The following is a 21,204-nucleotide window of genomic DNA, read 5'->3' on the forward strand; positions in this document are numbered from 1 at the left end:
ATTGGATAGAAATTATAAACTCATAACTTGCCATATACTTCTTAATTGAATCGTACAAGCATCTAAAATCTTAGCTCATTTAGAGGTGATCTAAAAAGGACGTGGCAACGAACCTATGAGATCGTTAGGATTCTTCAAGCATCTATATATTACGTACAGATATACATGTAGCTAGTAAGAGACAAGTGCAGGATTTAACATAACAAAGATGTTTGGAAACATCGCAAAGAGGTGGAGGGAGCTCAACGGCAAGTACAACTGGAAAGGCCTCATAGACCCCCTCGACGTCGATCTCCGGCTTAATGTCGTGAACTACGGCGAGCTGGCGCAGGCGACCTACGATGCGTTCAACGCCGAGAAGAGATCGCCGTTCGCCGGCGCATGCCGCTATGCGCGAGCGGACTTGTTCGACAAGGTGCAAGTGTCGCACCCGAGCATGTACCGCGTCACCAAGTTTATCTACGCGACGTCGGGCGTCGACCTCCCGGAGGCGTTCATGGTGAAGTCGCTGTCGGAGGAGGCGTGGAGCAAGGAGTCGAACTGGATGGGCTACGTGGCGGTGGCGACAGACGAGGGGAAGGCGGCGGTGGGGCGGAGGGATGTGGTGGTGGCTTGGAGGGGGACGATTGAGGTTTTAGAGTGGATTAACGACTTAGATTTCACGTTGGTTCCGGCTTCTGGTATATTAGGACCAGAAGCTAAAGGTTCTGATCCTCAAGTCCATGCAGGATGGTTATCTATCTATACCTCTGCTGATCCTAAGTCGCCATACAGTAAACAAAGCGCCAGAGAGCAGGTATTCTTTTAATCCTTACCATCTTTGAATTCTTTTCTTACAATCTAGGATTGACCCAAAAATATTGCATTATTCCCAAGCAGGTTTTGAGTGAGATTGGAAGACTAATGGACGAGTACAAGGACGAGGAGACAAGCATCACCATAACAGGCCACAGCCTCGGCGGCGCCGTAGCCACCCTCAGCGCCGTAGATATCGTATCCAACGGCTTCAACAAGCCCAACGAATACCGGGGCAAGAGCTGCCCCGTCACCGCCATAGTCTTCGCCTGCCCTCGAGTCGGGGACTCCAAGTTCAGGAAGGTGTTCGACAAAATGCCTGGCTTGAGACTGCTCCGTGTTCACAACGCTGTGGACGTAGTTCCAATTTATCCGCCTTTCGGCTATGCGGATGTGGGCGTTGAGATAGTAATTGATACACGCAAGTCGCCATACTTGAAAAGCCCTGGAAACCAAGCAACATGGCACTGTTTGGAGTGCTATTTGCATGGGATAGCAGGGACACAAGGAAGCAAGGGTGGGTTTACATTGGAGGTGGACAGAGATGTTGCTCTGGTGAACAAGAACTTGGATGCGTTGAAGGATGATTACTCTGTTCCAGTGGCGTGGAGGGTGGTGAAGAATAAGGGTATGGTCAAGGGTGAGGATGGGCATTGGAGATTGATGGACCACGAGGAGGATGATGAAGTTTAATTAAGTTCACGTTTGTAACCATACCTTAATTGATAATTAGGAGTTCATGGTGGTAGTATTAATTGCATGTTTTCAATATTATATCATTGTATTGCATTCACCTTTATATATATAACTTGCATGGTCGAAAATTTTCAATGAAAATATTGTGATTCACTGTACCTTCAGCTATGTCGTTTGTTAGAGTTAGTGCTACACTTGCTTAGAAAACTTGTTATGCGCAGCATAACATCAATCGTCAACAGAAGCATTCTTGTTGTGTAATCCATTAAACACTAGAAGATAATAAAATAATTACACCAATCTCAAACACAAAAAAACACATAAAAGACTCACTAAACAATAAATTCACTATGCAAGATACAAAATATATATATCAGACTTTGAAATATCTCAATAAACTAATCCAATTAAGAAACACACCTCTCTCTATATATATTAGCTAGTGTACAAAATTAATGCATGACAATTGCTAGCTTGAAACTCTCTCTTACTGTATTTTCCTATTGTATTGGCTTTTACTGGGCTCCCACTACTCGTGATCTCAACACCTCTATTTGACTCATAATGTACCATTGTCTCCCTTATTTTGTCTCTCCCACACCTACCATAAACTCCAGTGTACCTACCAGGGGCCTATGTTTGCCATCTGAAATGCTAATTCTCTATGCCTTTACACATATATTCAAAGTTTATGTCATTCCCCTAATCAAATTAGGATCCGTTGTCTCTTACTTAATTAGGGAAACTAAAGACATAGTTAAACTAATATTATCAATTAGACTAGGGTTCCTCGTGGGGAAGGTTTAATATAACACTACACCTAATTAGACCACCAACTGGGTTTTGAAAGAAACTCCAACTTATTTTACACCCAAGACTGCTGACTTTGGATATATTATTGATATCGAAATAAGGAGCCTGCCCTATAAAACATAAAGTTTAACGTACAAGTATCTCCAAGCAGCTCAATGCTTAGCTCATGACAACCAATCTAAAACGAAAGTGGCAATAACCTAATGCGACTAACCCATCTATATTGGAATTCCTGCAACCCAAGTTGTAGTAATTTGCTGCTATTAGCTACTTGGCAGCACGTAATACCCACATTGCAGCGAATTCATTCAGCCGAGGATTCAGATGATAATGCTGCATGTCAGCACGCATGCCTTAGTCTATCTATTAGACAGTCAGCATGCATGCCATTAGAAGAAACTTATCATACACGTATATAGATGTAGTAATATATATGAGTACGTGTAGGCTAACACAGGGTACAAACAAAAGCAAAAGATTGCAAACGAGGTACAACTCTACAGTACCGAAGATGTTCGGAAACATAGCTAAGAGATGGAGGGAGATCATCGGCGAGAACAACTGGAAGGGCCTACTAGATCCCCTCGACATCGACCTCCGCCTTAATATAATCAACTACGGCGAACTGGCGCAGTCGGCCTACGACGCCTTCAACAGCGAGAAGAGGTCTAGATTCGCCGGCGCGTGCCGGTACGGGCGACAGGGCTTCTTCGACAAGGTGCAGGTATCAAACCCGAACATCTACCGAGTCACGAAGTTTATCTACGCGACGTCGAGCATTGAGTTGCCGGAGGCGTTCATGCTGAAATCGTTGTCGTCGGAGAAGTGGAGCAGGGAATCGAACTGGATGGGGTTCATCGCGGTGGCCACCGACGAGGGGAAGGCGGCGCTGGGGAGGAGGGATGTGGTGGTGGCCTGGAGAGGGACGATTCGGACGTTGGAGTGGGGGAATGATCTGGACTTCACCATGATCTCGGCTTCGAGTGTATTAGGAAGACAAGAAGTAGAAGGTTTTGATGCACAAGTGCATAGAGGATGGCTATCTATCTACACTTCTACCGATCCCAACTCACCTTACACTAGAGAGAGTGCAAGAAATCAGGTAATTATCATCTTCTTGCTCTTGTTAATTAACTAGAAAATTAATATAATCTTTTTTAATAAAACACACACACACACACACAACAAACTCTCTCTCTCTCTCTCTCTCTCTCTCTCTCTCTCTATATATATATATATATATATATATTATAGTTAGTAGTTTTAACATACATTTATCAAATTAATCAATTAAAAATTAACTACGGAAGTAAGATGATCTTAATGAATATCCCTGAGTAAGTATTTTTAAGATTTAAGATAAAAGCAAAAGCTAAATAGTATTTTCAAGTATTTAAGTATTTTATTTTTATTCTGTTGCGTTAGCTATTGTTACAGGTTGATTTGGACAAGCTTTTCAACGAAAGATATTCTTACAAGATAAAGGATATTGTGAATAGGCTGACAGTAATTTACTGAATATTACATCAATTGTTTGATTAGTGTACGCATCTAATTATACTATCATATTCAACGAATAGGATAACTTGGATAAGGTGGTTAAGTACGGAGATGTGTTTACCAATTATGGATGATATAATAAACGTACGTAAACTTTAGTACGTACTGATGTTACTTCAATAGGGACGTAGATGCAAATGTGATGGTATAAAGTTGTTCTAATATGTAATACGTAAAATAAAAATGGGACTTTTACATAATGCCATTTTAATTATTCAAGTAAGATATTATAATTGTTGATATATTCTTTAAAATATCATAATTGATATTATAATTATAGATCTCACTTATAGATACTAGTTAAATCTAACTAATCTAAAATAAAACTGAACTTAGTGTAAAAACTATCTAATACTATCCAATATCACGAAATTTTTATTTTGTGAGAAAAAATGTATGATAAATATTTCACACAGTAGAATATTTTACTTATTTTAATATATTTATTAATTTTAATAATATTTTGCATAGATTATTTTATCGAAAAACTAACCATGATTGCAATTCTAAAAGAGTTTAATGAAATTTTAGAAAATACAGTAGTAATTATGTAAAAACCCATAAAAATATATATATATATATATATAATATTGGTTGGATAAAAATCTGGTTATATTTATGCGAAGCAGGTATTGAATGAGATCGGAAGATTAATGGACGAGTACAAAGACGAGGAGACGAGCATCACAATAACAGGCCACAGCCTCGGGGCTGCCGTAGCCACTCTCAACGCCGTAGATATCGTAACCAACGGCCTCAACAAGCCCAACGAATCCCGAGGCAAGAGCTGCCCCGTCACCGCCATAGTCTTCGCCAGCCCTCGAGTCGGCGACTCCCAGTTCAAGAAGATGTTCGACAAAATGCCTGGCTTAAGACTTCTCCGTGTTCGCAACGCCCCGGACGTAGTTCCAATTTACCCACCTATAGGCTACGCCGACGTGGGTGTTCAGCTCATGATTCGTACCACCAATTCGCCATACTTGAAGAAACCTGGGAACTTTGAGTCATGGCACAACATGGAGTGCTACTTGCATGGGGTGGCAGGGACGCAAGGAAGCAAGGGTGGGTTTAAGTTGGAGGTGGACAGAGATGTTGCACTGGTGAACAAATCCTTGGATGCATTGCGGGATAAAAACTTTGTTCCAGTCTCATGGATGGTGGCGAAGAATAAGGGTATGGTGAAGGGTGATGATGGGCATTGGAAATTAGTGGACCATGAGGAAGACAATGGTGTTGCTTAATCCAAAGGTAGAAGTTGTAGAACACTTAGATGGGTTGGATTGGGTAAAGGAGTGCTTAAAGCCCAAGATGTCAACGAAAAGATTGCAGTTAATCTGAACCTAGGCCCAAATAAATCACATCCTTAGTGCTCGGTAATGATAAGGACATTTGTATGTTGTTTCCAAGTTATAATCTATGCAGCTCCACAACAATTCGCTTTTCTCACTCTATAGTAAAGCTTACTTCTTTTCTTCTTTAGCTTGAGTACGTGCCTTTCTTTTGTGTAGCTCTTCCAAACACTCACTCTCATTGTGCATGTACGTGTAATAATGCTAATCCTAAGGAAATATACTTTGCTTCCATTCAAAGCTCTTCCTTTCTTGTGCATGGTAACGTTGACAACAAGCTATATTCCACCAAACTCTATTAATAGAGAGTGATCAAGAGCTTTGCTTTTATGAGAACGCCACGTGGTGGTACCTCACTATAGTTTAACAGATCTAGATGATGTATAGGGACCATTAAGATAGAAACTTCTATAGTAGTACTCAGCTCCATGCTTCTATGGAGTTTGCACTTGAATGGTTGAAAGAGAGTCTAGAGATTAAAGATCATGGTTTCGTTTGTTAATGTTACAAATCGATCCAAAAGATCACCATCAATGGAGTGGCACAGCCAATGAGACAATTAATCTGTATGGACAAAGCTAGCCTCATCTTTGGATCACGCATCCTCTTAACTCTCATCAAAGTTTACTTTGCTACCATTCGATATATATATACACACACACACACACACATTTGAATACTTGATATAGAGGAAGGAAATAAATTAATGTTAGGCTCCTCCAAGAAAAGTCTCACCAATCCAGGCGACGAATGTGTGTAGTAAAGTATCACGTGAGATCGTCTACCGTTGTCTTTAATAACCCAGGGGTGTTAATTGCAAAAAAATCGGTACTTCTAAAAGAGTAAATGTAAAAGAGGCAGTTTTTATTTTATTTGGCGTGGATTCAAACTAGACCACTGTTATCTATAGTGCGGATCCAAAAAGAGAAGGGACCGTTCCTCGCTTTCCGTGCCCACCTTCTCCCTCTTAAAACCCCCCTCCTTTTCCTTCTCCCCACCCCTTGTAGAAAACAAAAGCAAAACCCCCCTCTCTTTCTCTCTCTCTCTCTCGTCTTCACCTGGAGAATCCCCAGCTATGCTTCTGAGTCCATCTTAGTCATCCATTTCATACTGAGTGATCTACATTCCTCCGATGGTGGCTGGACGCGTCAAGGCGGCGATGGGCTTCCAGAAGAGCCCCGCCACCCCCAAATCCGAGACGCCGCGAAGGTCATCGAGCTCGCCGGCGTCGCAGAAGTCTGCGACGCCGGCGCAGGCGCCGACGTCGAACGGGAAGACGGTGGGCTCCGCCTTCGCCCGGTCGTTCGGGGTCTACTTCCCCCGCGCTTCTGTCCAGGTCCAGCCGCGGCCGCCGGACGTCACCGAGCTACTACGGCTGGTGGAGGAGCTCCGCGAGAAGGAGTCCCGTCTCCGCACCGAGCTCCTCGAGCAGAAGCTGCTGAAGGAGACCGTGGCCATCGTGCCTTTCCTGGAGCGCGAGATTGCAGCCAAGGGCGAGGAGATCGAGCGGTCGAGGGAGCGGATCGCGGATCTCGAGGCGGAGAACGCCGCGCTGCGGGAGGAGCTCGAGGGTTTGCGGTCGAGGGAGGCGAGGGTTGAAGCGATGGAGGCGGAGATCGAGGATCTGCGGAGCGCGATCTCCTCGACTTCGCGGAGGTTCCAGGGTTTGCTCGACGCCTCCTCGCGATCCGATCTCGTCAAGAATGTGAGGACTCGCTCCTCCAAATCCCCCGACATTTCCCCCAATGTCGAACTCCCGAAGCAGGGGAGCACTAATCAGAAGGAAGAAATCGAAGAATCGCAACAATCTCGCTGCACAACCCCTCGGATTCCAAAACCCCCTCCACTACCCTCTTCTTCTTCTTCTTCTTCTTCTTCTTCATCCAACTCTTCTTGCTCCTCCTCCTCTTCCTCCTCCGAGACAACCGCCGGATCGAAGACAACACCGCCGACTCTAACATCATTACCGCCGATTCCACCACCATTACCGGCACGAGCGATCAGCTCCGGCAGCAGCGGATCACGACTGGGCGCACCTCCTCCTCCGCCTCCACCGCCGCCTCCCGCGGCCAGGGGGCCGAGGTCATCATCGTCGACGACGGGGCCCTCGGTTCGCCGCGTGCCGGAAGTGGTGGAGTTCTACCACTCGCTGATGAGGAGAGACTCAAAGAGGGAGACTGGAAACGGAGTCGGCGACGCGCCGGCGGCCGCCTCCGCGCGCGACATGATTGGCGAGATCGAGAACCGGTCCTCTCACCTCCTCGCTGTGAGTGCACTTAACTACTTAATTTACGAAACTGCCACTATTCTTTTCGTTCTCTTTTGTTCGATATATTACTACATCCACAGCGTTGAAAAAAAAAATTAGGAAGTAAACAAAGGTTAGTTGTTGCATAGGATCCAAACTGCCATCTCAGTAACGTAGTATAGACTAAGTCGTCTAAAGTAGCATTAAAGATATTAAAGAGACTTGAGAGACATAATTATTATTTGGTCGTCGTGAGACATCGTGGATACCTGGGTCAGCGTTGGTTCGTGCGTTGAGTCAGTAGCCGTTGCATTCTCTTAGACTAAACTACCCTCCTTGAGCCTTTTTAACGTTCTCTCCCGCTCTGTGCTTTTAATACTAAAGGGTACGATAAAATTAATTATAAAATTTGCAGATAAAGACGGACGTGGAGACGCAGGGGGATTTCATACGGTTTCTGATAAAGGAAGTGGAGGGGGCGACCTTCACCAACATCGAGGATGTGGTCACTTTCGTCAAATGGCTCGATGACGAGCTCTCTTGCCTCGTATAAATCTTATCCCCTATTCTGAAATAACCTTATCCGATTACACGAATAAGCTTCTTCTGACTGCGATTTGATCTTGTCCAGGTGGATGAGAGAGCGGTGCTGAAGCACTTCGAGTGGCCGGAGAAGAAGGCGGACGCCTTGCGGGAAGCGGCTTTTGGGTACTCCGATCTGAAGAAGCTCGAGTCGCAGGCGTCGTCCTTCCGCGACGACCCTCGTCAGCCATGCTCTTCTGCCCTCAAGAAGATGCAAGCTTTACTCGAGAAGTAAGCAAGCTCGTGTTTAAGATCGCTTTCTCTCTCATTTTCTTTTTTTCGAATCTGACGTGGCGACGCATGATAGGTTGGAGCACGGAGTGTTTGACCTGGCACGTGTGCGGGAGGGTGCCACGCGGCGGTACAAAAGTTTTCGGATCCCCTGGGAGTGGATGTCGGAAAATGGAATCATTGGGCAGGTAATAATAAGTCCACCAGCTAAAACTGTCGTTTTGATTGGGTAAGAATTAGGATGGGTGAGATTAGCGGTTAATTAATACGATAATTAAGAAACTTAGAAGGGCGTTTAGAAAGAGCCAAAGAAGTGGCTGCAAACAAATAGCGACGGTCAGCGGAGGACAAACAGAAAAAAGAGAGAAAAAATCGTAGATCTCGCAGCACGTGAGCTGAGTTCACGTGACACGAATCGTCTTGTCACAGATGAGCTGGCGATTTCTAGACAGACAAAGGAATCATGTGAATGAATGCGATCTCGGAGGTTTGTATAAAGAACGTTTGGTCTCTTATCTGCGGATTCTTCTGCTCTTTGAGAGTGGAATTAATGTGTTTTCCCACGGTAGATTAGTAATTTCACCTAGGGTTGTTGTTGCTGCTAGTAAATAAAATGCTAATACTCGTAGCTAAACTGTTGTAATATCTGGTGGATTTCATTAATTCTTAATTACGTTTGGTTTCTATGCCATGATAAAATTGTGCTTGAAGTTTTAATATCAAGAATGTTGATATTTATATACATAAAATAAGAATATTAGTGATGGCTCAACTTAAATGCATCTGATAAGAATCTTTCTATGCGGAAACTTGTCCTGTTGATGAATGATCAAACTATAGAGACATGAAAGCAATGTGTCAATATTGCATTTTTTTATTATTATTATTTCTTTATGATTCAGATTAAACTAGCATCGGTGAAATTAGCAATGAAGTACATGAAAAGAGTTTCCTCTGAGATTGAGGCCTTGGCAGATGGCCCTGAAGAAGAGGATTTGATGCTTCAGGGAGTTAGATTTGCATTTAGGGTGCACCAGGTAAATATCGGCATACTATTTCCCCATGTTTATTGCGAAATTAGTACTCCATTCTATTGATTTATCTTAAAGACTACAATTTTCTCTGTTTATTTCCTCCAGTTTGCAGGAGGCTTCGATGTGGAAACCATGCGAGCATTTCAAGAGCTTAAAGACAAAGCATCTTCATTCCATTCCCAAACCCAACACCAAAGTCAACATCAACACCAAAAGCTTATTTGCACGACTACTTAGTATCTTAATTTTGGTATTAATTTCCATGTATCATATCCTTACATTACTTTGGAAGCAAAATCTCTCGATTGTTTTGCTCCGGATGCTTTATTCTGCAACATTTATTTTTCACATTAATTAATTAATTATAAGGGACTTACATTATTTGGATAACTATTTGCTTGCTATGCTACTCGCTAGTTTATATTGGACGACAACAGTACGTACTTCATGCAATTGGATAAGAAGCTTGCATTGCAATGCCTTCAGCAGCATCTACATCTCGTTGCATTCTTATGTATCCATTCTTACCCCACGTTTTTTCCCCCATGAAGTTCTTAACCAACCAGTACTTGGCTCCATCATCATCGGTAGTCAACCAACGACTGTAGGAGCATGGGCTAGATCAGTTCCACGTTTACCTTTGTACACGCCGCTTTTGTAGAACTGGAAGTCCGAATCATCACCATCAATGGCGACGGACAGACACCGGCTGGTTGGCGACTGCGTTCGGTACGTCTTCCTAGCAGCTAATAGTTGTGGCGGCCTTGCACGATGGTGATTTGCAAGTGGTGCCGTCGGTCGTGGCGTAAGGCTTTGTAAGAATATAATAGATATAACAATTCTAATTTTTAATATAAAAAAAAGAGAGCTAATAATAATATAAGTTGTTCTAATGCTTAGTTCAATATTAGTATAAAAAGTAATAATTATATTTAATATGATATAAAATTAATATTATTTAATAATGATGAATTTATATTATGAATTGGTAATGATTTATATCAAATGACAAAAATATCCTTGATTGGCTTATTACAACAATAGTAGTAATATGTATTTATCTAAAATTATAATATTTTTCTATTATAACTGTGACTTAAAATACTTTATTTTCTCGCACAAGAAAAAAAAGATAATATAGAGTTATAAGTCTATACTGTCAAAAAATAACTCTGCATTCTATGTAAAATAATCATGCACTATAAAAAATTAGTTAGTTTTGACCTCATATTTCCAGTTTTCAGCAGCCTAGTTGGCTGATTCGATGTACTGGACGTTGGCTTTAAAGATCTCAAGTGGGCGACTCTTGTCCGGTAGCTCCATCCTGATACACTCGCCCGTACTGTGAAAGAAAAGATAATACCTATACTAAAATAATCATGTACTACAAAAATTACTTAATTTTGACCTCATATTTTCGGTTTTCAGCAGCCTAGTTGGCTGATTCAATGTACTGGATGTTGACTTTAAAGATCTCAAGCCGGCGATGCTTCTCCGGTAGCTCCATCGCGATACACTTGCCCGTACTGTGCCATCCACCTCTCATGCCTCACGGACATAGGCACGTCGTTCCCGATAATAGTTCGTGACTCGGCTCGTGAGGTCCAAATGGTGAAGATGAACAAGGCATTAAGCCATACGCCGCCTCGGCTAGTGATTCGTACTGCCATTTTGGTGTACAAGTGAGTAAGGTAGTTTGGAAGGGTGGATGGTTCTCTGAAGAAAAACTAGAGGCTGCTGCCTTTTATATAGAGATTGGGCTATATGTACGTATATATATATATATATATATATATATAGTGTGTGTGTGTGTGTGTGTGTGTGTGTGAGAGAGAGAGAGAGAGAGAGAGAGAGAGAGAGAGAGAAGACCGTAGGACAATTAAGTTTTCTACGTACCCTGTTATACGTTGCTTGGATTTCTTGCTGTATGGTGGCTGTGTGGATCTTTCTGCATCATGATAAATGAGATGTTAATATCTCTGTGATTAATGAGATATTGATGGTCCCTAATTAGGACAATTGGCATGGCTTAATCGCTTCCCCATGTCAATGAATTGTCGTGGCTTAGTCACTGGCCTATATCTGCCTACATCTCGTGTTTATGCATGCTCCATTAGGATGCGGTTTAGATATAATTTAGAAAGAGATCACTCCAAATATCAGTTTAAATTAAAAATAAATTTAGTGTAATCTACTTAAATTTAATTTTCTTATTGTTCTCCTCATTCATCTAATTATTTTACATTTACAAACAAAATCTAAAGAAATGATGAGATTTCTTTAGTTACCACTTTTCCTTAAACTCGTTTAAGGCATGCAGTGCAAATCTACAAGTATACAGTGTGAATCTATAATCATCGAATCTCCCTTTGCACATTTGAAAAACCGTCGAATTGAAATCCCATCTGCGGGTACGCCATCTACAACCGGCTTTCTTTCTTGCTTTATCACACAAATAACTCAAAAACTCTTAATACAATATAAACACTTTAACCAACCTGCACTATCTCAGCTCCAATATAATTTTCAACCCTTACTCTTTGGCTAATTATTGAGATCGGTGGAGTAAGGATCAGAGATTGGCATGATTCAGATTTTAGGCTCGCTTGAAATTTGTTTATCTTATTAGTTTGGCGGCTAATTTAGAAGGAACAGAATAGACAAATCATCAACTAGGAAGCTAATACTGAAGGGTTCAAAGCCAGAATCAAAACTATGAATTGTTGGCTCAAGCAAAACAGAGTTTTCTTCTTCCAATTTTACAAACAATAAAATAAAATAAATAACACCAAATTCATGGAAGAAGAGGAGAAAAGAGAGCACTAGATCAGAATTTCGACATTTTCAACATTGCAGTGGGAGTATTTTTATGATCTTCATTTTCACCAAAGAGAGGTTACACTACGTCACTCCAATTTGAAGCTTCAATTTTAAATTTTATCACTTCGCCCTTGCGAGTTGTAAGTAATTACCAAGATTTTTCCAATCAGCACATACCTTCTGGATCAGGAAGCTCATCAATTTGCGGAAAAAGATTACATCGGAAGACCTGCAAGCAAATCGGAAAAGATAATACAAATGAAGGGGAAAGAGGACAACTATAAATTCGAGATAGGGACAAAGAAACAAACCAGATATAGCAGCAGAATCTTGGCAAGCCTCAAACCTAGCCGGTACTTCCCAATAAACTTACCAGCAAAGCAATTTGTTACCAACCTTCTCTCTACCTGTACCAAATTATCATGACCAGGAACAAAATGCATTCAAAGGAATTAACCCAATCGGAAGTACTGAACCAGTCTAATTGAACTGAACAAGCATAGTGGAATCAGATGATCCTGGTTGATTCAAAACTCCAAAGTTATCTTGCAACAATGGGAACTACACTATAACACTATCTGACACACTACTTTGCAGAATTGACCGACTATAATGCATTCTTAGGAGAGAAACAAGTGAACAGCCAAAGTAGATTTGTTCTCAATGACAACAGGGTGGGGCGTTAAACGAGAAAAACAAACAACAGTCAGTAGAGAATATATTTTGTTCCACTGCACACAAAGCTCTCTTCATCAGAAATACATCGAATCACAAGATCTGGTCAGACTGCATAATTATACAACTAAGTGTACAACTAATTGGAAACTAAGTCAATTTGATACCACACACATATTTCTTAGTCTGATAATATGCACTACAGCTGCTGCTGGTCTGTGCTCGGGATGCCAGAATATACATGCCAGTCCATAGGATTTATCATCAAGGGTAGTATTCACAATAAAGTTAAAATCATACAATGAAAACAAAACATTGATGTTTGACCACAAAAACAGCCAAAAAATAAAAACAACCAAATCAACACAAAACATGAAGATATACAGATCAGCTTGCAACTGAAAAAGAAAATGACAAACTTCAATCAATATATCACATGTTGGGTGGAACTAACAACTAAGCAACAAACCATATGTCAACTTTCCTTCATGTACCAACATACAAAATCATCAGATATTCTATGATAACATATACTATGGATCATGCCCAATATTTCTTTAGGCTTCCTTCCAACTGGAAATCTGAAAGGAGCCTGACCAAACAGACATAAAAATAGGAAGATAGGGAGCTCAACTTAATATGGCAAAATAGATCATACAATCATATATTATATGACAGATGGAATAAGGACATGCCCATGAATAACCATTAACGTATCTTCTTAACAGTACCAACATGCATACCAACTGATAATCCATAATGGTGAACAGGAATGGGTCATTAACCATAACAGAGCATCCTTCATTCCAGTTGGGAGTGTTCCAACATCATAACACAAACGAGGCACTGTCATAATATTACAAAATGCAGAAAGGAAGTAGAGGCTACATTATTCTACATTAAAACCTAATGCAAGCAAAAGAAAGATCATTTCAGAAGAGAATCAGAGGCAAGAAATTAGAAGGCTATATCCATAAGTACAAACACAAAGACAAAGCACAGCTATAGCTGCAGTTTTCTCTTTTTTTCTTCTCGGACAGGAAAAAAAAACTAATTTTACTAACTCCCAGCAGCTAACATCAGAGAGCAAACCGCATTTTCAGATCAGAAGTAGCCACAAATTGCAAGCCACATCAAAGTAGATAACAAGTCTCAATTCAGCACAACCATTCAAAGCAATTGCTCCCAAGAGTTGTCATAGACCTGAACAACACATCCATTATAGCTCAATCAATGATTCAACTACAGACAAATGAAATGACATGCGTTACTTTAAAGTAGGACCTGGTGATAAAAATTCTCATATTGGAATAAGCAAAACGCAGAAACGGGAAGTCAAAACAGTAGAAAACTCAACCCCAAGCAGAACTGCCAGCAGCATTTGAAATTGGGCATGCACGCAATCATAAATTTAACATACAAAACAAGTAACTGAACATTTCAGCATATAGAGAAATAGAATGTAGAAGAAGCATTTCAAAACTCAAGAGCAAGCTTTGTACAAGTGGGGATACTTGAGGCTCCAACAGTACTTGCTTTGCTAGAATAAGGTTTATCTCACATGCCCGGTGCATAAGCCACATATCCAACTACATAAGGATTGAAAATTGCTGCATATTTACACAGTCAAAAGAAAAGAAACACTACATCCATTAAAAAGGACCTGCAAGTGCCTCACATGCATGATTTTCAAGTGAGACACAAAATGAAGAAATTCCATAAGCACCATGAATAGCATATGAACCTAATAGCATATACATGCACAAAAAAAACATATACTTAAGAAAGAGGCCTCTTCAATAAGCAAACTCAAGATCAATTAAACCTAATAGGCACAGGCAAAAGAACAGAACATAAGATGCCCTAAACATAATAAAACTTCCTCTAAAACAAATTAGAGTCACAAATAAGAAGTCATCCCATTACGTCCTAAGAGGACTTCCCCTATCAGAGACTTAAGTTGCTCCACCCATGAGCAATTTTGTATCTCTAACATTAATAATGAACATAATTCTCCTCTGAGATAGTACAGAAAAACTTGAAGATCAATTACATTTAAAATGAGAGCAAAAACATGAGGCCACATCCCAACAAGAGAAAATAGCTTGAGCGAGCACATAAAGGAACAATTGGAACAAAATTAAGCACTTGAAAACAGAGGCATTAATCTGAATCATCATGTCTTAATCTAAACCATCCTAGAAGCACACAATAGATGCAGCTGCAGAATGGGCATCAGAAATTTCCAAAAAGTAATTGCAAATACCAAAACACCATCATTTGTTAGCTAAATATATGAATCCTCCTTTGCTTGATTCTGCTCTAGACAAACTACATAACATTTTTCAGATGGTTGATGTCAGGATAAAGTTGGCTCTGGAGATCTCTCAAATGTCTAATGAAAACTTTAACTTTGGTTTAAGCTGAACCAGATGCCTTAAAGGTGGAAAAAGCTAGTTATATTTAAGTTACCATAACAATTGCTTTAGGACATTACATAATGGAACCTTGACAGACATAAAAAAGAAAATTTAAACCAGCAGAATAAGCCAGTCATGCCACAAAACCAAAGCAAAAGACAGGAACATAGAATCAATATAACATAGGTGTAATCCATTAATGACAGTACATCCACCTTTTGGCTAAAAGGCAAAGAATTCTAAGAAATATTAGACCATAGAATCCTCACTATTTATAGAAGGGAACTCAAAAGCAAATTAGTACAAGAAATGCCCGAAGAAGTATCCAGTCTATCAATCCAACCTATGAATCTTAGAGGAAAAATAAATCACCGGGACTGAGTTAGTCATGCTACAAATCGCTGCAATCACCAAAACAATACAACCCTCACACCAGACAGCTACTCCAGAACAACCAAAACAACCGGGGCAAGGACACCTTTGTAAAATTTGATTTTCTGAATGCATAGCAAGTGTGATACAAAAGTAACAAAACCCAAGCCATCCCTTTCCACAGTATACTCTAGCATGAGCTAAAAGACCAGATGAAAAAGTCCCATCTTCCATAGCTAAATCGTGGACCAAGCAGTCATGTGATAAAGCATTACCATTATGCAAAGGGAGGCAGAAAGCAGAAAATGACATAAAAGGAGTTAAATTCCACACGCGCCCCTGCTGTTCTATACTAGATGATCTGGAGGAAGAAAACACATCCAATCTTGCTCCAGATTTTGTGCAAGATCATTGCATATATGCAATAGATAAAGCAATTATCTAACAAGTCACATTTCCAATACATCCTTTTTTCAGATACATTTCCAATTATCTAACAAGTCACTGAAATAGTTTGGTTAAAAATTTAAATCCAATACATCCTTTTTTCAGATGATTTAGCTTCTACCAACATAAACAAAAAAAAATACTGTTGTGCTGCCAAGACTCAACTTTCTTGTGAAAGCATCGAGGTTCTGTTTATTGGAAAGTTACACAATGAAGAAGCAAAATGCTCAAAAAAGTTTTCATATCTGGTAGAGCAGAGCCTTTTAAATCCATATGTTCTTAAGAAGATATCATGATATAGTACAAAAACACTTGATCATCTTGTCACATAAGTTATATAAGTTGCATATTTCTTAAGAGAAACTTAGTCCCAACTGTTTGGGGTTAAACGGAAATGGAAACATAAAGAATATGGGAACATAAGTAGAAGATAACATTATTCACACCAAGTCATCAATTATTCCACAGATAGCTATTCTATAGATCAAATTGGCATAACAGTAAACCGCTTTTAGCATTAACATCAGTGCTGACAAGTTCTTGCACCCAAGAAGATCTAGGGGGTGCACATTTGCATGCATACAGACAACCACACCAATTCACATTGAAGTCACCAAGAAGACAGAAAACATATATACAGAAAAAACATGACAACAAATTAACCAGATAATAGGCATGATCATTGAGTTAATAGTTCCACATTTAGCATAACAGATGTCTAATTAGCTAATTGCAATGGGATGAAAATCTTGACATGCAAAACCATCATATGATATACTACGCCATAACCAAAATTGCTAAAAGCAAATATGCAAAAATAAATAGTACTTAACAAACATTAAACATACACTATACTGACAAAAAATAAAATTTGAAGTGAATTACCTTAGTAATAAGGTGGCATGTTCGGGTAAAGCCCTGCACCACCTGGAACCCTAGGGCCAGGAGAAGAACCTGCAGGCTGGTGATGCTGGCCCGGAAATGCCGATGATGACAGAGGATAGTGCCCACCTTCCTGATAAGCTCCAGAAGGCACCCCAGCCGAGCTGGGTGGCATCCGATACAGAGAAGAACCCATGCCTAAACCGCCATATCCACCAGAACCAGGACCGCCAAACTGAGAGGAAGACCCATAGGGGCCACCTAGGCCTGCCCCATAACCTCCAACCCCGGCGCCACCCAGCGACGAAGGCACCTGGCTCCCAATAGACGACAGTCCCGGAGTGCCCCCTGCCATAGACGATGGCAGAGATGAATGATGGTGGTGGCCCAACCCCCCAGCACCAGCAATCGCACTTCCCGAGAAACCACCATAAGCAGAGAGTCCACTTCCAGGACCGCCATACTGGCTCGACAATGAGTTTGGGCCGTGCCCATCCCCACCAATATCTGGGCCGCCGCCCATTGGCTGACCCTGACTTCCAGTAATGGGGGCCCCACCGGCCGCCGCTGGAGCACCAGGCTTCCCTTTTTTTCCCTCAATCGCGAGCTTACACACCAAATGGTGCCCGTCGATAGTCTTGGTGGGATCAACCAGCGATGCCCGTGCTGCCTCTGCCGTTTTGTACACAAATAACGCAAAACCCCGGAACTTCCCTGTCTGTTTATCAAACCCTAGCGGCCCCTCCTCAATTTCCCCGTAAGATGAGAAGTGCGCAAGCAACCGATCCGATGGCATCTCAGCGGGCACATTCCCGACATATATCTTGCGAAGCGACACGTCAACTGCAGGGGCCACCGGCGCGGTGGGTCCCGCGGTTCCAGCCGCAGCGAGCTGGGTAACGGTCATCCGACCGTCGATCTTCTTCGACGGCTCCTTCAGTGCGAGAAGGGCGCCATCGATGTGGCGGAAGGTGATGAAGCCGTATCCCTTGCTCTTCCCGGTGGCCTTGTCGACGATCACGACGGCCTCCTCGAGGTCGCCGTAGGAGGAGAAGAGGGAGCGGAGGGTGTCGGTGGTGGTCTCCCAGCCGAGGCCGCGGATGAAGAGCTTTCGCTGGGCGGGGTCGCGGTCTGCGATGGCGCGGACGGCGTCAAGGACGGCGACGTCGCGGCAAGCGGCAGCGGCGACGATGTCAGCGAGCTGCTCGCGGGAGAAGGAATTCAAGATCTTGAGGGTGTCGTCGCGGGTGAGCAGCGCAGTAGCCGCAACGCCGACGCCGTTCTCGTCCGACTTGCGCTTCTTGTTGATGGGATCCATGGAGAGAAAGGGGCGGCGAGGAGGAGAAAAACCCTAACCCTAAACCCGAAAGAGAGAAGAGAGAGAAATAGACAGAGAGGGATCAAGGCCAAGAAGAGTGGGGCTTGATTATATAGTGCCTGCATGGGCGAATTGTTTTTGGGCCTTTGTTGGGCTTGTACTAAGGAGATTTGAGGATAACGATAAGTTATATAACAGTCCTCCTGGGGTGTAACTGACAGCTCTGTTACGCTCAAATTGAAATTAGTTTTAAATCTAACCTAAAATATCAACTTTAAATTGATTATATGAAATTCGAACCTATTTCGAACTAAAAGTCAGGCCGAACCTTTTTTTTTTTTCGAGCAACTTAATAAGCATATTTAAGCTCAAGCTCGAATCAAGCTATACTTGATCAAACTTGAATCAAACTTGAATTAATTTTAAATAGTTTACACTTGCTATTATTAAATTAAACTTATAACTAAATTAAAATAAATTTATTATTTCCTCCAATTCTTATGAAAAACCAACAAGTGGCATGAAAAATACCACCAATTATTTTTTTTTGTACATCGCGGCACTTCTTTTTCAAAACAAAAAAAAAAAGAAAAAAAGAAAGACAAAAAACCAGCATTTGTACTTTTTCTACAATCTCATCTGAGTTCATGACTTGATGCACTGCTGCAGTACAAAGATCCCAATTCTTGAAGACCTTCAGTAAGGCAAGCTCTTAGAGCTAGAGCTTACAACCAAAGCTTTAATCCTAGATAAATCCTCTGAAGCAGTAGCCCTCCTCAGAATAGATGCCATGTTCCTGTCAAGGCTTTGCTTAACCATATTTCTCACAGCTCTTCTGCACTCTCTTGTCTCTCTCTCACTAGAAGGATGAATGCTAGAAAGACACATCCTCTCAGTTCTAGGCCCAGAATGCACTCTTATTTTTGTCTGCCCCTCATCTTTAAACCACTGCAGCATCTTAAGTGCTCTCCTCTGTGCAAGTGAACTACTTGTCAATGCCACCTCTAATAACACTTGCACTATACCTAGTTCTGCCATCCTCTGCCTTTGTTTGTCACTCCCATGAGCAAGAACCATCAAAAGATATGCAGCAGACTCCTGTGATTTAGTATTCTCACTCCATGACATGACCTCTACAAAGGCTTTCGGCACCATCGGGTTCTCCTCGATCTCGTTCTTCCCTATATTGCTCACCACCAAGTTCCCTAGAATAGCCAGAGCTGCATCTGAGGTCTTCTTGTCCAGTGACAAGGTTAATAGAGCATGAACTGCACCGCTGGAAACTATAGCTCTGATGTTATCTAGCTTTGTTGAGAAGTTGTACAAAGTTGCTAGGCATGCTAATTTCATGTCCACTGTTGCATCCTTGGAATTGAGAGTCTCAATTAGGAAAGGAAGGATGTTAGAGGAGTTAATGGGCACATCAGTTTTGGTTAAGGAGGAGATGGATAAGAGGAGGAGTGCAAGTTCTTGTCTTCTTGAGAGCTCCTTGTCTTCCATGAGTTGTGGCAATCTTGCAAGGAGACCAGCTCTTATCATGAGCACCTTGTTCCTGGAAATGAGTATATTACACATATCAATAATTGAATTAACCACTTGCATAAACTTATGAAAGTTAAATAATCTACGGGTCTTCCGGACTAAATAATCCTTTGACAATTGCTGATTGAATTGTCTGATAAGACTTAAAGTCTGGATACCAACAAAGAGAGTTGAAAACTGGGAGGAGGTCTTGATAATTGGAGGTCAAACTTTTGTCAGATCATGAGCCTTGCCTACTGACCCAGAACAAACTCGGCCTACTCCTACCAAATTTGCAGACCTAATCAGGAGCAAAAGTCAAACTTATCTTCAACTCTGGAATCTCTTGACTTTCTACTTTCTTCTAATGTTTAGATATTAGTTTGCTATCAGCCTTTTGCAAAAGGGTTGATTTGTATAATATCATAGTTCTTAGAAGTGCTCTGTTTCATTTACTACAAGAACTATGATATTATACTAAAAGGTCCTGGTACTAATATTTTCTTATCTTATCTTTTAAGTGGAACTAAACCTCAAATGGAAAAATGACTATGTTGATCCGAACAATTGAAATCATCTAACTGAAGGTAATTACTATTATTCTGTTACTAGCTAGTTCAATAAGTGATAAAATAGGAGAAATAGGGAATGCAATATAAAGTCAAAATGATATATAAAGAAAGTATCAAAGTGGGATTAAAAAAAAATGGCAACTAAGATTAGAACCAAAATACTCACTTGAAAGTACCCCTGCATAGCTCGATCAAAGCTTCCACGGCCAAGACACGGCTATGGAGATCACCACGAGTCTCCACAAGCATCGCCACAAGCGACGGTATAATCCCGAGCGCCGCCAACGACCTCCGCGTGCGGCCGTCGAACTTCGCCATCCTCCTGATCTCCGCCGCCGCCGCTCCTTTCTCTTCCCACCCGCCAAAGTTCAGCTGCTTGACTGCCTTCTTCATGGACACCATGTCTACTTCTCCACCTGTATCCTCCTCCACTACTATCATCTCCATTGGCTCTTCTACCACTGTAAGACTAAGGTTAGGCTCGCACTGGGTGGTAATGGTATAGATAGGGGAGGAGAGGAAACAACTAAAGATTCTAAAGAGGAGGCTGGTCTTATTCTTGTTGTTGGAGAAGGGAGGAGAGGAATCCGACATGTCTCTGCTCTGTCTCTGTTACCATCAACTCAATCGATATAGTTGTTAGCTAATTATATACTACGATAGATTATAATAGGATTCCAGAGCAGGGAGCACATGGAATGGGCTCAGTTTCCCTCTCTCTCTCTCTCTCTCTCTCTCTCCCCCACGAGCTCGGGTGGTTGCAGGGATGGAAGAAAGGGTTTAATTATATGGCAAAAAGGCAACAATGGTGAACGTACCATATTTGATGGGTTTTGGTATGCAAATATCATCGCGGTGGCTCCGCTAAC

General features: G+C 41.6%; 5 protein-coding genes across 7 annotated transcripts; 3 read left to right on the forward strand and 2 right to left on the reverse strand.

Moving 5' to 3' along the window:
• The first annotated feature begins 164 nt into the window (after positions 1-164).
• Positions 165-1,649, forward strand: LOC140788224 (phospholipase A1-II 1-like). Its single transcript, XM_073137393.1, has 2 exons — positions 165-796; positions 880-1,649. Exons 1-2 carry the CDS (start codon positions 209-211, stop codon positions 1,486-1,488), a joined length of 1,197 nt encoding a protein of 398 aa, XP_072993494.1. The 5' UTR covers positions 165-208; the 3' UTR covers positions 1,489-1,649.
• A 1,100-nt stretch (positions 1,650-2,749) lies between these two features.
• LOC140788044 (phospholipase A1-II 1-like) lies at positions 2,750-5,453 on the forward strand. 2 transcript variants are annotated; one of them, XM_073137137.1, is made up of 3 exons: positions 2,769-3,028; positions 3,131-3,406; positions 4,494-5,453. In XM_073137137.1, exons 1-3 carry the CDS (start codon positions 2,816-2,818, stop codon positions 5,103-5,105), a joined length of 1,101 nt encoding a protein of 366 aa, XP_072993238.1. In that variant the 5' UTR covers positions 2,769-2,815; the 3' UTR covers positions 5,106-5,453. The 2 variants fall into 2 exon arrangements, with proteins under 2 accessions (XP_072993237.1, XP_072993238.1); XM_073137136.1 differs by having other exon boundaries at positions 2,750-3,406.
• A 748-nt stretch (positions 5,454-6,201) lies between these two features.
• LOC140789866 (protein INCREASED PETAL GROWTH ANISOTROPY 1) lies at positions 6,202-9,698 on the forward strand. The gene is made up of 6 exons (XM_073139740.1): positions 6,202-7,479; positions 7,877-8,008; positions 8,093-8,274; positions 8,351-8,462; positions 9,177-9,311; positions 9,414-9,698. The coding sequence occupies exons 1-6, from the start codon at positions 6,346-6,348 to the stop codon at positions 9,543-9,545; spliced, it is 1,827 nt and encodes a 608-aa protein (XP_072995841.1). The 5' UTR covers positions 6,202-6,345; the 3' UTR covers positions 9,546-9,698.
• A 2,297-nt stretch (positions 9,699-11,995) lies between these two features.
• Positions 11,996-18,404, reverse strand: LOC140789263 (UBP1-associated protein 2C). 2 transcript variants are annotated; one of them, XR_012109136.1, is made up of 3 exons: positions 16,928-18,324; positions 12,440-12,535; positions 11,996-12,357 (listed from the first exon to the last, which is right to left on the reverse strand). XR_012109136.1 is itself a non-coding variant. In XM_073138891.1 (2 exons), the coding sequence occupies exon 1, from the start codon at positions 18,240-18,242 to the stop codon at positions 16,929-16,931; it is 1,314 nt and encodes a 437-aa protein (XP_072994992.1). In that variant the 5' UTR covers positions 18,243-18,404; the 3' UTR covers positions 13,584-14,006; position 16,928. The 2 variants fall into 2 exon arrangements, 1 of the variants encoding a protein (XP_072994992.1); XM_073138891.1 differs by lacking the exons at positions 11,996-12,357; positions 12,440-12,535 and adding an exon at positions 13,584-14,006 and having other exon boundaries at positions 16,928-18,404.
• A 302-nt stretch (positions 18,405-18,706) lies between these two features.
• LOC140789264 (U-box domain-containing protein 45) lies at positions 18,707-21,139 on the reverse strand. The gene is made up of 2 exons (XM_073138892.1): positions 20,502-21,139; positions 18,707-19,794 (listed from the first exon to the last, which is right to left on the reverse strand). The coding sequence occupies exons 1-2, from the start codon at positions 20,927-20,929 to the stop codon at positions 18,939-18,941; spliced, it is 1,284 nt and encodes a 427-aa protein (XP_072994993.1). The 5' UTR covers positions 20,930-21,139; the 3' UTR covers positions 18,707-18,938.
• Between the last annotated feature and the right edge of the window lie 65 nt (positions 21,140-21,204).

This window comes from Typha latifolia, chromosome 5, assembly GCF_019914945.1.
Source record: "Typha latifolia isolate L0001 chromosome 5, TyphaL0001v2, whole genome shotgun sequence".
Classification (NCBI taxonomy): Eukaryota; Viridiplantae; Streptophyta; class Magnoliopsida; order Poales; family Typhaceae; genus Typha; species Typha latifolia.

Bases quoted from the DNA above. Each gene is read 5' to 3' on its own strand.
- LOC140788224 (XM_073137393.1), top strand. From the start codon at position 209: ATGTTTGGAAACATCGCAAAGAGGTGGAGGGAGCTCAACGGCAAGTAC. The intron at 797-879 runs GTATTCTTTTAA...ATTCCCAAGCAG, and splicing joins AACAAAGCGCCAGAGAGCAG to GTTTTGAGTGAGATTGGAAG.
- LOC140788044 (XM_073137136.1), top strand. From the start codon at position 2,816: ATGTTCGGAAACATAGCTAAGAGATGGAGGGAGATCATCGGCGAGAAC. The intron at 3,407-4,493 runs GTAATTATCATC...TATGCGAAGCAG, and splicing joins GAGAGAGTGCAAGAAATCAG to GTATTGAATGAGATCGGAAG.
- LOC140789866 (XM_073139740.1), top strand. From the start codon at position 6,346: ATGGTGGCTGGACGCGTCAAGGCGGCGATGGGCTTCCAGAAGAGCCCC. The intron at 8,275-8,350 runs GTAAGCAAGCTC...GACGCATGATAG, and splicing joins ATGCAAGCTTTACTCGAGAA to GTTGGAGCACGGAGTGTTTG. The intron at 9,312-9,413 runs GTAAATATCGGC...TATTTCCTCCAG, and splicing joins TTGCATTTAGGGTGCACCAG to TTTGCAGGAGGCTTCGATGT.
- LOC140789263 (XM_073138891.1), bottom strand. From the start codon at position 18,242: ATGGATCCCATCAACAAGAAGCGCAAGTCGGACGAGAACGGCGTCGGC.
- LOC140789264 (XM_073138892.1), bottom strand. From the start codon at position 20,929: ATGTCGGATTCCTCTCCTCCCTTCTCCAACAACAAGAATAAGACCAGC. The intron at 19,795-20,501 runs GTGAGTATTTTG...ACTCATTTCCAG, and splicing joins CTATGCAGGGGTACTTTCAA to GAACAAGGTGCTCATGATAA.